This window comes from Orbicella faveolata, unplaced genomic scaffold (genome assembly GCF_042242905.1).
Source record: "Orbicella faveolata isolate gen_17 unplaced genomic scaffold, um_ofav_v1 contig_47, whole genome shotgun sequence".
Classification (NCBI taxonomy): domain Eukaryota; kingdom Metazoa; phylum Cnidaria; class Anthozoa; order Scleractinia; family Merulinidae; genus Orbicella; species Orbicella faveolata.
In genome coordinates, this window is record NW_028301577.1 from 15,747,206 (window position 1) to 15,762,888 (window position 15,683).

The 15,683-nt window shown below is 38.4% G+C and overlaps 1 protein-coding gene across 2 annotated transcripts in view; it reads left to right on the plus strand.

Annotated features, from left to right (window-relative positions):
* Window positions 1-5,247: 5,247 nt before the first annotated feature.
* The window catches only part of LOC110054675 (HBS1-like protein), a 35,150-nt gene continuing 24,714 nt past the window's right edge, over window positions 5,248-15,683 (plus strand). For both annotated transcript variants that reach the window (XM_089279259.1, XM_089279260.1), the window contains exons 1-5: window positions 5,248-5,417; window positions 6,379-6,444; window positions 7,838-8,002; window positions 9,108-9,239; window positions 9,915-9,962. In XM_089279259.1, the coding sequence (XP_089135385.1) occupies window positions 5,375-5,417; window positions 6,379-6,444; window positions 7,838-8,002; window positions 9,108-9,239; window positions 9,915-9,962 (454 nt within the window). In that variant the 5' untranslated portion in view covers window positions 5,248-5,374. The remainder of the gene's footprint in view (window positions 5,418-6,378; window positions 6,445-7,837; window positions 8,003-9,107; window positions 9,240-9,914; window positions 9,963-15,683) is intronic.

Consider the following 15,683-nt stretch of genomic DNA (forward strand, 5'->3'; position numbering starts at 1 on the left):
ATAATTATCGATTTTTCGCTTAGCGCTATCGATTTTATCGATAAATATCGAAATTATCGATTCGAGTTTATCTTACAATTTATCGAAACAAAACCAACAAAAGATATAAACAAGCTCGCAAAAAAAGCCACCACCAACAACTTCCTTAATTAAACGGTTATCAATAAAATTTGCTATGAGTTTTCTTAAGTCTCAGTATTAGAGAATGTACAGTTTCTGATAAACCACGCGAACCCCAACCCGAACGCAGGAATCCCCGATTGCCGCCTCTGCTGAATCTTTAGCGTTTTTGACAGATAATGGAGGTAAGTACTATTTCAAATTTTTACATAGAGTGGGTCTAACGGAACGAATCAGTACTTAGTAATTTCCCCATAAATTTTTAGAAGATCAATGCGTCACGACAAGAACGCCAAAAGCTATTGCAGATAGTGTCATTGCGTGGTTACACAAGAACGGCGTGAAACAATCACTGTTTGCCGCCGAAATACTACAGTCAAACCTGTATATAACGGCCCTGTATATAGCGGTCACCTGTATATAACGGACGCGGTCACCCTTTAGACTTCCTCAATCCACAATTTTATTATCTTTTACCTGCAGTATATAACGATCACGAAATTGGGTACAATTAACGAATGATGACAAGCTTTATTCATCCGCTCGTTAAATAGCAGCTACCAAGGCAGGGGTCTCACAAAAATACAAATATTAGTACTAAACACAACTGCTAATACATTTCATCGCCTACGTCCAACACATGCCTGCTGCCGTCGCTTTCAAACAATAGTTAGCTACTGTAATCGTAACAACCGTACCACACTGTTTTCACTTTCGTCATAGTTCCCAGATTATAACACTGCACTGCGATACTTATCAAGTTGACAGCGGCGGCTTTACACTGTATTAGGCTACTGTTTTATAGACAGTACTCGGCATCAAAAAATTTCTCTTCTATCAGCTTCAGTCCGATGCAGCCACTCACTGGAGACTTAAATCAAAGTATACTGCACCTCCCTTAAAGTACACCACGGACATTTTATGGGCCTTTTTTATCGTGTTTGTTGCGTTGCTGTTACTCATTATTGTCATTAAAACGTAAATTGAGTGATTATTTGCACATAAAAATGCTATTTATTGACTTCCAGTGGAGTTTAAAGGAAACCTGTGTACAGCGGTCACCCTGTATATAACGGTCACCTGGCTATTTCCCAAGGGTGACCGTTATATACAGGTTTGACTGTAAACCGGAAGCAGTCTACGCTGTCGGATGCGTAGCAAAAACCCCCAGGGGAGCTCCCCAAGGGCCCGGGCAGATATCTATGGGAGCGCATGGACAGATTTTGCAACGATAAGTCCAGGAAAAGTTCATAACTCTTAAGAAAGGTTAGTACACGTTTCATTTTTCTCTATTTTTGTCAACCACTCATGTCAAATATTTCCTTAAGTATCATTCAAAATTTTGTAACCGTTTTATCCATATCTACTTAGCTTCAGTGTAGCCCCTGAAGAAGGTTAGTCCTGTTTAACCGAAACATTGGGCATTAAAGGTACCCTTTTCAGCCGTCCGGTCAGCTTTTTAATTGGTTTTATGCTATATATGGGTTGTTGACCAAGGAGGCTATTTTCAGTATCCTGCAGTTATTTTAAGGCCCCTACATGCCAGTCCAATTGCAAAATTTATTGGGATGAAATAAAATGGGGATCATCACGATCACTTCGGTTCCGATCTGGGGTCATTCCGTGGAAGTACAGATCAGAAACCTTTTCTCGGGAGAATATCGGTAGGCTTTTGTACATTATGCTAGCATTTTTTCGAGCATTTTAGTGAGGCAAAAGCATCAAGCATTATTCGAGCATTTTGGTGGCATTTTCTCGGAAAATTGACATTTTTTTCCACAATCAAAATTAGAAATAAAAATTAGAAATAAAAATTATTTTTTACGAGAAAATGAAGACTAAACTTCGCCTCTTCACTTAAGTATTATTGAAAGGGGACAAAGGATTAACAGAATAACAGATCATTTAGAGAATTATCTTTTGGTGTCTTAAAGAGGCTCAGTCACGGTTTGCGCATATTGAAAAGTTTTTCAAATTCGTCGTTTGTAATTCGTGTCAATCTTCTCCATCCTTAGCCATCCATAGTCGTTGTTGTTAACTTGTTATACTCAGTATACGTTTTTGTTAAGCACTCTGAACTGTTAATCGTGTTGAAAAGTTAAAATTATTAAAATTTAAAAAACCCTATGTATGAGCATTAACCGAGCATTTCAGTGACTTTTTTTGTGGAGGGGGGGTGGGGGTGGGGGGAACCCGAGCATTTTAGTGGAAAAAATGGAGCATTAAGGTGAGGAAATAAAAGCATAATGTACAAAAGCCTAAATAGCGGTCCGAGGTCTTGACAGAACGGATCAAAGTCCATAATTATACCAGGGCTTGGTTAGTAAGAGATTTACAAGAAAATATGCCGCGATCACGGACTGGAAAAACATCGCAAACTTCAAGCACGCAATTCTGATTAGTAACAGACAAGGAGTATTCTCACGTCTGATGTTAAACAAAACAGAATGGAAAGAGAGTTGGAAGAAAAAGAAAAGGAATCTTATTTGAAAGCAGCTCTTTTTTTAGAGAAGTTAGTCAGAAAACTACGTACCAGAAAATTTTCCAGAGTCGTTGAGCGGGAGATTTCGGGACAGTGCCCGGTCCAATACTGGGAGTTGTTTTCCCTCTGTCTACATAACACAACTCTGCCAAATTAAACGGAAACACGAAAAGTTATGCTCTTCGTATTCATTTTTGGTATTATAAAGTCTATAAGATATCGGAATGTGTTTCTCTTGTGCAGCTAAACAATAAACTCAACTTTTCCCCGATTTTCATTTTCGTCAGGTTCCCTTGTTCCTAGAAATTATTTTACATGTTCACATGATTCGAAGCAATTTTCGTTTCTACTTATAATATACATAGTCATCCAGTCCCAAAACACGTTCTAAAGCTTCTTCTGGATGACTGCTACGACTCTGAGTCTTCGTCTTCGACAACTTCTGGAATCTCTATTGTAGCTTGATTAAGAACATAACATAAACAGCGGTGATAAACAGTGTCGTCCCGTCATACGCCATCGAGAAGAAACCTTATCTTAAAGAATATAACACAAATAGCCGTGATAAACATTGTATTCCAACGCATTTTATAGTTCATCTCAATACACTAGTGATCACTAGTCCTCTACAAAACGTATTGGATTAAAGGGATCTTGAGTAAATGTTTTATAAGCTTTCAGGTTCGGGTCTTCATACCAGCTCCAACACTCTCCTGAAAAAAGCTTATTGTTAACTGAGCCCACTGAGTCACCCCCAACTGAACTGTTTTGTACAATTTCTTGTTGTCCTTTATGTAGCCTTTGCTGTAACGTAGTTTCTAAGTTCAATAGATCGTTTTCACTGTCACGCAATAAAAAAAATGAAATATAAACCATCCAGTGGAAAAAGCTATGAACTTACGATGTTATAGAAGATAACTAAATAAGACACTTCTGCAAGTTTTAGGCCTGTGCGTTTCCCCAAACTTCAGATATTCGTCGAAATGTTTCGCAGATATTTGCAGAGCCAGTATGAAAACGCCATGTTGGTGTACCTCCGTGGTACACCAATATGGCGGCCGGAAAATAGTGTAAACATCTGGAACTTATTTTGGCTATCTAGGCGACTGATTATCAGTACTGACCAAACAAGCATTTACATAAGCACTTTTCATAATGCTCTAACTTCTAAAAAGGCTCAAAATCATGAGATAAGTATATATTTTTCGACAAACTCGATCGTAGCCTTGTGTCACGCACCTCCATAATCCTGAAATTCAAAATGCTCTGGATTCCAAACGAAGCACGCTATTGAGCTGTAAAATTGTAAACAGATATAAATTTACCGCCTCTTATGCCTGATGACGATAAAAACTTTGGTGGCTCTTTAGTTTTGGATTTTCGAAAGTGATGACGTCACGTGAAAACGATCTATAAATCAATTGGTTGAATATCTAGAGGTCCCACTGTGTGTAAGTCAATATGGAGAGTTTGGTTCTCACATTACGGACACTTTTTTGCAGAACACTCTGTCCATACCGAAATAACTCTAGTTTCTCATCTCACAGACTTGTTCTCTAGTAAGCTTGCAATATTCTTTTTTGGCAGCGGTGCTTGGGGGGGGGGGGGAGGGAGGGGGGGTGGACTGGAACTAATAAAGTATGAGCGTATGGTGTTAAGCACTGCCCTTCTCGACTCTTCAAGCGTTCTGCTCAACCTTTAATCAAATTATCATCTTTCGCCTGCCATTCTTGTAATCACCTACTGGTATTTATCAAATAGAGTATGTATGCATGTTGAAAAAATTGGGGTTTGCTACCATCTGGGAACCCTTGACAAACCCAATTGGCTCCTGCCAATGCTTAATTATCACTGGGACTCAACAGTCCCACTGTCACCGAATACCAACCTGTTGTCACTCTAGTTAGCTAAACTATGTGCTTTCCAACAAGATGAACCGCCATTGGTAACTGATATCTTGATTCCTCTACCTTTTCTTGTCTATCTCAAAAATTCCCCCATTTTCATGACCATGTGCAGCTAAACGTTAACAAATGGTGTTAAATGGTTTACAATCCGTGGAGAGTAAATGTTCCTCAATGTATCGAAACAGTTCCCTGAATACCTTAAAAGTAAGAAAAAAAAATTTCCATTCTTTGCAAACAATAAATTGTCACGTTTCTTATGTTCTCTAAAACCTTTGGGTGTCCTATCTCCGAGATACCAAAGCTTTCGTCTTTATTAGAAAGCACGCAGTCAAAAAAACTAGGGGCGCCTTTAGGAGCGCCTTCCATTCGATCAAAACTGGGCGTGTTTAATGATGAAATGGCGCTACGGTTAGCCTAAATAGCGTTCAAGTTAGCCTTAATATCACTGACTCGACAGTGCTCAGCCAGGCTCAATTATATTGCCGTAGTGTCATTTCATGAAACTTGAGGAAAACTGTTGATTGTGGAATTTCCGGAATAGAAACCTTTCAATCCAAACTTATGAAAATTCACGCATCGAAATCTAGTGGAACGGAAAATTTCCTGCAAAAGAGTTTCAAAAATTTCGGTTTATATCTCTAGATTGTCCTCATTTTCGAAAATTTGGGAAAAAATGCCATCTGGAATTCGTCATCTGCAGAGAGGGTCTGGGTTCCTGTTGGTTCAGTTCAAATCGGACCGAAATCGAGGTTCACTTTTGCAAATCCAACATGGCTTCCTGGATTTCAGGAAGGCCTTTCGGCTCTCCACAACTTTATCACTTAAAAGACCACCGATATTTAATTCACTAGAAGAGATCGGTAAAATGGCAAGGCATAGAAATTACAGGAATTATGCTTATGAAGACGGTACAGTGAACGTTCCTTAATATTACAATATTCATGAATATTTAGACTTTTATGAGAAGATAAGCTATTTCAGATTTGAACTAAAGCTTCCACATATTTTATACAAAACATTTCATTGATGTTGTTTGCGATATTTAAAGCAACTGGTGCATGTATGAACAGGGCAATCAAAAGTAATGGTCTAAAGTTTTACGCGAGTTCTACGCGGCCTCAACCGGGTGGCCTTGTCGAGTCTTATTTTGTTTATTTTCTTTTGTTTTAAGCTTTCTATGAAAGGTTAACATGACGATCTAAGCTTGCAAACTTATCACGTGGTGCTGCTTGGAATAATCTAGTTAGAGTTTGCGAACAGTTGATTTGGAATTACTCCACTATATCAGATACATAGTTCATACCTTCGTTGGTAAATTACCCTGTCGAACAAAATAAGCAAAAATATACATACATACATGTATGTATGTGCTTTAGATTTTCTCAACAGTTTTGGTAGGTAAAGTGGAAAGAGGGAAGGACTATAAGGAGGATGGAGGGAGAGGAGAGTGTGTCCATGCATGTGGAAACAAAGTGCATTACATACCTTTCAATGATACTCTAACAAACTGGATTGAAACCTCTCAGACATGACCTTTTGAACTTGATGAAGTATTTCCCAAGAGGTTGCTAAGATGATTGTAGAGAGTGAAATTTGTGACTATTACTTGGATTTTTAAATTTCCAGTACAACATCTGTTTATGGGATATAATTAGCATGTAAGTACAAGAATAGGCAAGTAGGTGTATGATTTAGCAAACCTGTTTGCAAAAGGCATGAAAAGGAGTTAAGTGAAATTAGAAGCAAACTGAATTATTTGCAGACATTTGTTTATCCATTACAATCAATGTGAAGGAATAGTAGGTGATGACTGGAAAAGTACTATAAAAATGATCTTTATCAGTTGATAATTTTTTTTTTGAATTTCAGACATGTCTGATGATGTTTATGGACATTCAGTGGAAGACCATGACATGGCTGTATCACCAACAACTGGTTAGGACAGTTATTGTGTTCTACTGTTTTGTAACTTCTTGAATTCCTGTCCTGGGCCCGGTGGGGGGGGGGGGGGGAGGGGTACTTTGGGAATTTCTGGGTGGGGATGTGCCACTGGGACCCTGGAACCCTTAGCCTATACCAGAGCTAGTTCAGCTGAATTTTGCTAACCTATACTAGAGTAAACTCCCCAAATCCCCCCATCTATCGACACTGTTGAGGCTGATTTGCGTAAATTTAAACTTGCCAATTTGATTTTTTATATTTTGAGTGGCAATTCCTGGTTTCCTTACTCTAGATAAACTCTTCCACCAGCCAGTCAGTTTTGCGAAAAATGATACCCTATTCTAGACCCAAACGCTCTGATTTATATACCGTATCCTAGAGTAAACTGCTTGAAAACCATACCCTTCACAGCGGCACATACCTATATAGCCCATATATGGTTGTGCCCCCCCCCCCCCCCCCCCCGGGTCCTGGGCTACATTCTGTTACAAGTATCGTTGAAGAGCAGGGTTGTTTCCAGACAGAACTCAGGATCGCTGGTAACAGCAACAAACTAATTTATTTCTGTAAGGTAACTTCATGAATTTACAGCACTAAGCTTCTTCAAATGTGAATAAATCTCTTTTACAGCAGAACCTCTCGCTCTAATATACATGAGGCTTAAAGTTCTAGAAACTTCTATTTGGAACTAAATTAAGTAGTTTGACACATTTTCTAATCTGAGAAATTACATAAGGATTAGAATGTTCTGGAATGTTCTTATACAAATTGGTCACGGGTGAATGACTTCCGGTTCTAGATTGTTCTGGAACTAGACCTAGACAATTTTTCGTAACACATTCACTGACCTTCATTCTATAGTCAACTGTTGATATCGTTTATACTGAACATTTGAGCAGAAGCATTCAACGAACAAAAAAAAAGAAGAAGAAAAAGAAGAAGCATTCAACAGGACGTACCATTTGCTAACAACCTTTCTGTAACTTTTTTGGTCAATACAGCTGAACCTCCCGTAAATGACCACCAAAAATGTCAAGCCTAGATGGTTGCTTATGGGAGGTGGTTGCCTAGGACAGCTTAGACCATATTGGGTCAAAATTTTGCCTCATTATAACACACTTAAGGTCATGTCTTATGTTGTGTTTGTGCACATGCTAATAATGTGAAAATCGTGATCGCAATGCAATACTGAGGAATCACCTTAAACATTTATTACAACAATAACCCCAAAAACCACACTCACACACTCTATTTATCACAATTTGAACTTCTTAATCTTCTACTATTTTTATGAGCAAAAATTCACTTTAAATTACTTAATGTGCAGCTTTTAAGCTGCCTTATTTTATAAGCTTCTTGTTTTTACATGATTTTGCATTTCTTGTAGCTGAGGAGTTTATGTTCAGACGTAGCAACAGTCGGGATTCAAGTCTCTCTGCCTATATGGCTGGCAGGTTCGCTAGTGTAGAGGAAGAAGATGAGGAGTCCGAGGAAGAACCTCTTTCTGTTTCTCAGGATTACAGAAGACCTCAGTTAGATCCAATTAGTGAAGGTTTGCATAAATTTAATGTACTTTTTTGGTAACTCTATGAATTGCATATGGTGTTATGAATACCTCTTGTACCATCATGTGTTGATAATAGCACTGTGAATGAGGGAGAGAGGAAAGAAGGATGGTTGATGGTTGTTTTTTAAGAAAGTGGTAGTTTGATTCAGAAGTTATCTGTACCACACTGTATGGTCTTAGAGTCTGTTAGGTTAATACTTTTTTTAAAGAGAATCTCCACATGGGTTTCAACAAAACTGAGTAGCAGGTAGAAATAGCTAAGCACAATATACCTGAGCTGCCTGTAGCATGTCTGATTGAATAAGATAAACTACTTTGCAACTTTGAATTAAGTGTAACTGGAATTCATGCTACATTGTACTCAGTAGTTAAGTGCTGCAGAGTGACCCTAAATTTGCCTCAGAATGCAGGGAATTATGCATGTCTGAGAGTGCAGAATTTCAAAATTTTCCAAGGGGGGCAGTGGGGGATGGACATGCCATGCCCTCTGGGCCATCCTACCCACCTGGATAAAATAAATTGAAACCCTTGCAGAGAAGGACAACAACAAAGTACAAATTTGGGAAGGACCTGTCCTCATCATGGCTGTTATTACCAATGTACAAGTTTATGTTCCTTAAATTTTTTTATGTTTTGTTAATGATGGCAACTTTTTAATGAGTTCACCTAAGACTTGAGACATTAGCTCTTCATGGCAGGTTTCAGAGCCAGGTATTTTGCCATAGGATCTTGTATGTGCTATCCCTCTTGCTTACAGCATCTTGCTGTGAACAGTTCCACTGAAGTTCCAATAAACAAAGCTATTGGTCGCATTGTCAAAGTAAAATTAGGCTTGATTTCACATTTATTTATAAGTAAAATGTTTTTCTTTCATAGTTCTTTGAACTCAAAATGGTCCAAAATATTATTAGCCAACCAAACTTTCTGCCACTCACCATACCCATTAATGGTAAGTTAACTAACTATCTGAGGTAAACAATTGCAGAGGACTAGCATCCCATCCAGGGGGGGAGAAGTTTAGCATGGCCATACGGGCCTTTACATGTAGGCTTTCCCATGGTCCTTATCTTTTTTTACAATGTAATTTCAGCCAAGCTGTTATCTTGTCTGGATCAACTGCATTCTATTCTTGGTGAGAGCTTGCATGAACCCACAGCTGTCACAGCAATTATACAAAGTAACTTTGACACAGAAAGGGCTCTGGATCACATTTTCAGTCAAGGTATCAAATATATTGTAGACTCACTATCAACTACTGGAATTATAATTTACTTTATTTGCACTGTCAACAGTCTTGGATAAATCATGCAAACATAGTCATTGACAACAAAAAAATTGACTATTGACAATTGTTTTGGAAGGCATATTCTTTGAACCAACTGCAAACAAGCTGTACCATTTTGCCAGATGTGAGATGTCTTCACAGTTGGAAAAAACCCTTCTGACCTTTCTGCATTTTTTGAAACACAGACCTTGAGTTTTTGTAAAACTGAACGCATAAACACATGCCAGATTCGAAATGTCTCCACAGTTATTAAAAGCATTCTATGTTATTGGCGACACAGGCCTGGAAATACCAATTGGTAGTTATTAATGGAACAATCATTTCATTTGAGAATTTGTGTTTCTTTAGTGTTAGTGATTTCACTGATTTACTTATATGTTGGAGGATGGTATGCCATCAGTAATCAAGAAATGACAACAATACAACCTGCAAGGATTTACTTAGCTCTTTAATAACAACTGTTTTCATTTTGCCTATGTTTGGCTCAATTTTGTCTTTCAGCTAAACACATTTCCATTTTAAATCTTAAGTTAACTCATAATAACTGTTATTTTACCTGTTAATGATATATTTGGGAATGGAAGAGAGAGTTTTAACTTCTTTGTTTTTCAGGGGGAAAACAAGACTTGAAAGCAAATTGTCACCCTTCTGGGACTGAAGGTGAGCTTAGAAGTTTGTGGCAGTGTATAATTTACTAATTACAAATGTTACAGTTGCTTTCCTATGTATATATTCATTAGTTTAATATGAATCTGGGATAAATTATGAAGAATTTACTGAATGGTAGGAATCAGTTTTATTTGTTTTCATATAATATAATGCTAGATTTCAAAATGAGTATTATTTATAAAATATCCTTACCCCGTTTCTTGCTCCCTAAAGATCACATATTTTCCATTGGGAGTTTAATTCCTTTAAATGTAGTTTAACCCATTGACTCCTTAATGATTTGCATGCGACCCACCCCTAAATTCCCGGGCAATTTTTGGACATTTGAGAGCGAGCACGAGCGCTAAAAATAAACCAGATGCGCAGTAACCACACACACAAGATTAGGCTTCAAGACTTTGTTTATTTTAAGTTGAATAAATGAAGGGCCAAAATATTAAAAAAATATCGACAAAAAGAAGTCAACTTGATGTTTAAAACTGATAAGAAAACAAGAAATTACATTATTTCTTTGCTGCGCTACAAAATGCCCGACAGCTCCGAGAAAATTGAATATGCGAAAATGAGTTATTATTCACTTCGGAGAACAAATTGAAACCAAATACAACAGAATTTCCATTCTTGTACTATAACAGCTAACACTTGAGAAAACAACGGAAATTAAACGCGAAAGGCACATGTAAAAACCAATTTGAAAGCAAGAAATCAAATAATTTCTTTGCTGCACGATGAAATATTGCAGTGCTGTGAAAGGAAGAGTTGTAAGTCAAAAAGACAACAAAAACAAGCTAATTATTTTGAGATCAATCGTATTTCAACTGTGCTAAATTAGAAGCCACTTAGTTCTTTTCTTGGTAGTTCTGTAATAGCTGAGTAAGCCTTGAAAAAATATATTTCAATGAAGCAAATAAACTAATCAAACAAACCGCAGAGGTCGCCGTAAATTAAACATCACAGAAATCCAGCTAGTGTGCAAAAATACTGGTCACTTTTAAAACCTAAAATTCCCCAAAACAGGACTCTAGATAAAAGAAATGCGAAAGGAAGTTCAATGACAATAAATTTTCATTCAAGCTGAGGTGAAGAAACCTATTTTAAAGCAAAAAAAAGGTTGAAAATTTTGCAGACGTGCTTCGCTGCACGACAGCATGTTCAAATTACTTCTTCATGTTAAAGCGAAATCTCTGAGTTTCTCCCTACAACTTTTGGAGTCATTTTATCAGCCTTGGCTTTACCGATCGTTCCAAAAGTTGAATTCAACTTTGAAGTGATAATAGACATTAAACATTTTTGTTTCTTAAGTCCAGGAAGCTGCTTTAAGTCTGTGATCTGTGTTCAAAACTCACTTGAAAGCAGACCGATCGTCATGTTTTCGCGGCGGTTGAAGGAAGGAAAAATTCTTCACCAGAAAGGTTTGAGGACTCTGTACTCCTTGATCTTCCATTCTGAGGCCACCTGAACATTAATTTGTATTTTTCTTTTCTATTTTAAATCCCAAAGTAGTAATTTCACCTTGTTAGGAATGAAAACAAGACCTCTGAAGTTTTTACATTTGGCTCACAGCACGCCATGATAACCTGCACTTTACGAGCACACGATTTTAAGAAGAAAAACCGTCTTTCTAGGACCCCATAAGTCTTCTAAAAATATGCTCAGTAAGTCAATTCTGATTGGTTTATTTGTCCTCAAGAGCAATTGAACAATAAGAGAACCAAAAAGTCCTCAGGGAGGGTAGGGAAGGCTATTGTCCCCAGGTGCTTTATTTCGGGCGGTTACGGGCGGCACAGGAAATTGGAGAGGTTTTTCGCATGGGTGGTTACGAGCGGCACGGGAGTCAATGGGTTAAAACAGTTAACAAAAAAGGGTAGGGTCTGAGAAAGATAACTGGCTGTCAGTTAAATTTGATTGATTGACATTTGTGCTGTACATGTAGTTCTCATGTGTGTGGCATTTTGAGGCAGCCTCAAGGTTTCTTGGCGCACTCTGTTCGCTGAGAGCTTTGGGGGCCAATTTTCCCCTGTTGTTTGTTGGTTTGACTTGCATGGGCTGGTTGTTTGGTTCTGTAACCTGTTTGCTGAGTTGTTGTAGGCAGCCTTGCAGCTGCATTCAATTTTCAAGACTATGAAACCACAGCATCGTCCATATCACAATTTTTACAAATTTTTTCTTGAGAAAAATTGTTCTGGGCTTCTCATTACTCTCTGTCAGGTACTATACTTAGGTAGCCACCAACTTCCAAATGCTGTTGAAATTGCTGCATGGTGACAGGTTATTAAGTGGTTCCCTGATTCAACTTCGTGTATTGTTTGGTGGAAATTCCAGTTGTTTTTACAGTTACCCAGCCAACCCTTGTGCACAATCCAGCACTATCATCATTTGTGCTTCCTACATGGCTGGACACCAGCACCTCGATCATGGTGCTGATGGTCAGCAAAGCCTTCATTGTTTGCCCAGGTTATGTGCCAATCAGGATAAGCTGTTTGCCGAGATAATCCAGCTGCTGTTTCCTTAAAATCTGGCAGACAGAATATGCCATCCAGTAGTCTTCAAACCTCAGTAATACACACGACTACTTGCAGAATGCAGAATGAAGTAGCTAAGGGATGAGTTGCTGGCCCTTTCTCCACCTCTCCTTTGCTTACTCTGCTCATCAGCCATTTCCATGTGGTAACTGCCTATCGCATTGTCCCTTTACATCGTCATCATCACTACCTACTGGGCATGCAGTGGAGAGGCAAATACTTCAATGACTTGGGCCTTCCATTTGGTCTACCCTCAGCCCAGTATATCTTGTACTCAGTAGCAGATCTGGCAGAATGGGTTCTTAAGGAAAATTATGGTATGATGTACAGATTTCCACTCCTTGTGTCTGTCTCACTTTCAGACGTGCTAGCACAATTTAGCTATTTTCATTCATTAAGGAATAGGGTATTCCTCTACACCCGGAGAGACTGGAGGGTCCTTCAACATGTTTGACAGTGTTGTGGACAAAGGTTGTTGCTCTTCAGCATCAGGCATGCCTCTCCCAAATAAAATCTGACCAAATCCTTTAGTTACAAGACTCCTTGTCACAGAAACATTCCTGTACACATGAGGATCTTGAGTCACTCACTAATTGGCACTCTCTGACTTGCCTACCAAGTGGTTCCTCCAATGGCACCTTTCTTCCCTGCATGATTAATCTACCATTGGCCTTTCAGTGCAAGGACCACCTGATATGCCTCATCAGGCATTTTGACTTGGACTTTACCTGGTGGCACTTGTCTTTCCTCTCTTTGAATGACTACAGTCTTTGGCTGTCACCCCAGTGTGTGCCATTCCCATATTTTCAAGTTTATTCTGACACTGCAGGTTTTATTAGATACAGGGTGATTTTTGGCAAAGCAAAGAATGGTTAGTTGACTGCTTGTCATCTTTGCAGATGTTGTTGTCCATTTGGTGTCAGACAAGACAAGGTGGCTAACAGACTGAAGTGCCTAGATATAGCAGTATGGAATGGTCCTATTCAATTTAAAAGTTCTCGCAAAATTTGGCCTTTGCTCAAATTACTTGTGCTTGCAAAATTTTTGCAATTGCTTGCATGCTTGCATTCTCATTAAAATGTGCTTGATTCCCATATGGCAAAACTGGTAAACATTGGGGAAACATGCGCAAATCTTTCTGGAAACAGGTTTTCCTCATTTTGTTGACGTTTTATTGTAACTGACGCATGCAAGAATTCTTTGTGAAAGGCACCTGCAAAGGTAGCAAGTAATCTAGACATGAAGACATGTAGAATATTGCTTTATTATATAAAAATCAGTTTTAAACTGACTTGTAACAAATTGATAAAAACGATATGATATCCTCACATGTGAAGATATCATGTTTGATAACATTTCTCTTCTGTTCCTTTAACTACGCTTAAATTTGTTGGTGTATGATCGAAACATCTTCGTATCTTCTTTGGTCATCTTTGGCAATCTTTGGTAATGTTCGGAAAATGTTCCGAAATGTTTGGAAAATGCTCAGAAATGTTCATCTGCCCTTCGGAACAATTTTGGAAAATCTTCGGAAATCTTCGGAAAATCGTCAAAAACGGTGTCATCAGCATGTCTATATGATAAAAAGAACATTACATGTTAGCTTGAAGATATGAATTTTATGTTCCTGTGACAAAAACAATATCTCACGGGTGAGCGCATGGAACGAGTGAGATGTAGTTCTTGCCACTCAAACTTAAAATTCATATCTTCTTCCCACTGTGTAATATCCTCTGTATAACTATTTGGCCTTCAGAGCTTGTCAAATATGTATGGCTTCAATTGGTTAGATTCTAGAAACCTCTAAACTAGTAGTAATCGAAGATTATGAGTGCATTCGTTTTCTACGCAGGTGATTAACTTAAATAGCTGTCTGTTGTTGAAATCATCATCTTTGTGAACAGCTAAAGTTTTACAGACATGTTTTACAAACAGATGTAACATTTGCATGATGCGTGGACATAAAATCAGATAGCAAACACATGCTCTGTCACGTTCTTCTTGGCAAAATGGAGTGCTTTTGAAACACAGTGTTTAAGAACTGAGACATTACCTGTATATTTTACCAAGTTACAGATATTTTTGGTGAAGTTCATACAATGCAGCTACCAATTTTTTTTTGTGTTATCAATCTTGTAACTGACATGGATGATTGGCTTTATCAAATGCTTTTTTGCGTTGAAAATGCGGAGATTCAAGACTGAGCATTCAAGCACGCTTTGTCGCGAAGAAACAGAAAACAAAATGCTATCCAAACCTGACGTGTCTTCTTTACCGAGGTAATACCTCGTCCAAACGTTGCCGTGGCAGGACGAATACCGTCCTTGGGTTTACCTAGGTAAAGACGAGGTCGAGTGCGGGAATACCATGTCATTACCGCATCAGTGATGCGTTGAGGCCCTGCGGTGAGAATGCAGGAAATGGGTGAATACTTTCAGGTGGTACTGTACATTGCTGTTCCTTAGTTCTGGCTTGCTCTTATAGATCTTGGCTTCAGAGTACTCTTCCATTGATTTAATTTTGAGCTTCATTGAACACTGAAATATTTTTGGCCACTAGAACTAAGTAATTAAAGTCAACAAAATTTGTTTAATGTACTCAAAATATAGCCAATGAAATATAGCTGTTTTCACAGTTAACATCCCATAGCCGAGACGATTTAAAGTCGTGGTCATGAACAGAATAAAGAATTGTTGTCCCAGTTATGTAACGAAAGCATGTTGTGTCGCATCCTGACAAAAGAGGCCACTCGCGGTCCAGAATCAAAACAACAAACAAGTGATCGGGAACAATCTAAAAAGCAAATCATCTTGTTTACACGTGCTAATTTGTTTTCACCCGGCCAAAATATCACTCTAGTCTGCATTGGGACTGCATTCCCTTCTTTGTCAAATGCAATCAGAGTGAAAAACCAGTTCAAAGAAGACTCCAAAACATTGAAAACAACGAAAGAAGCCACAAAAGAGAACAAGAATGATGTTGCAGATGGACACGAAATGCACATGGACATGAAATGTGCAGCACATTGTTTGGTGATGATGTCATTCGTTTTTGCCCCTGCTGCGGGGCGGCCAAATCAGTGTCGCAAGATCCAAGATCCAAGATCCACCGTCCCATGAAACTTGACTTAAGTCTGCATTAGGACTGCGTTCTACGAACGCAATAAAGCTTCATTGCATTGAATCTTTTT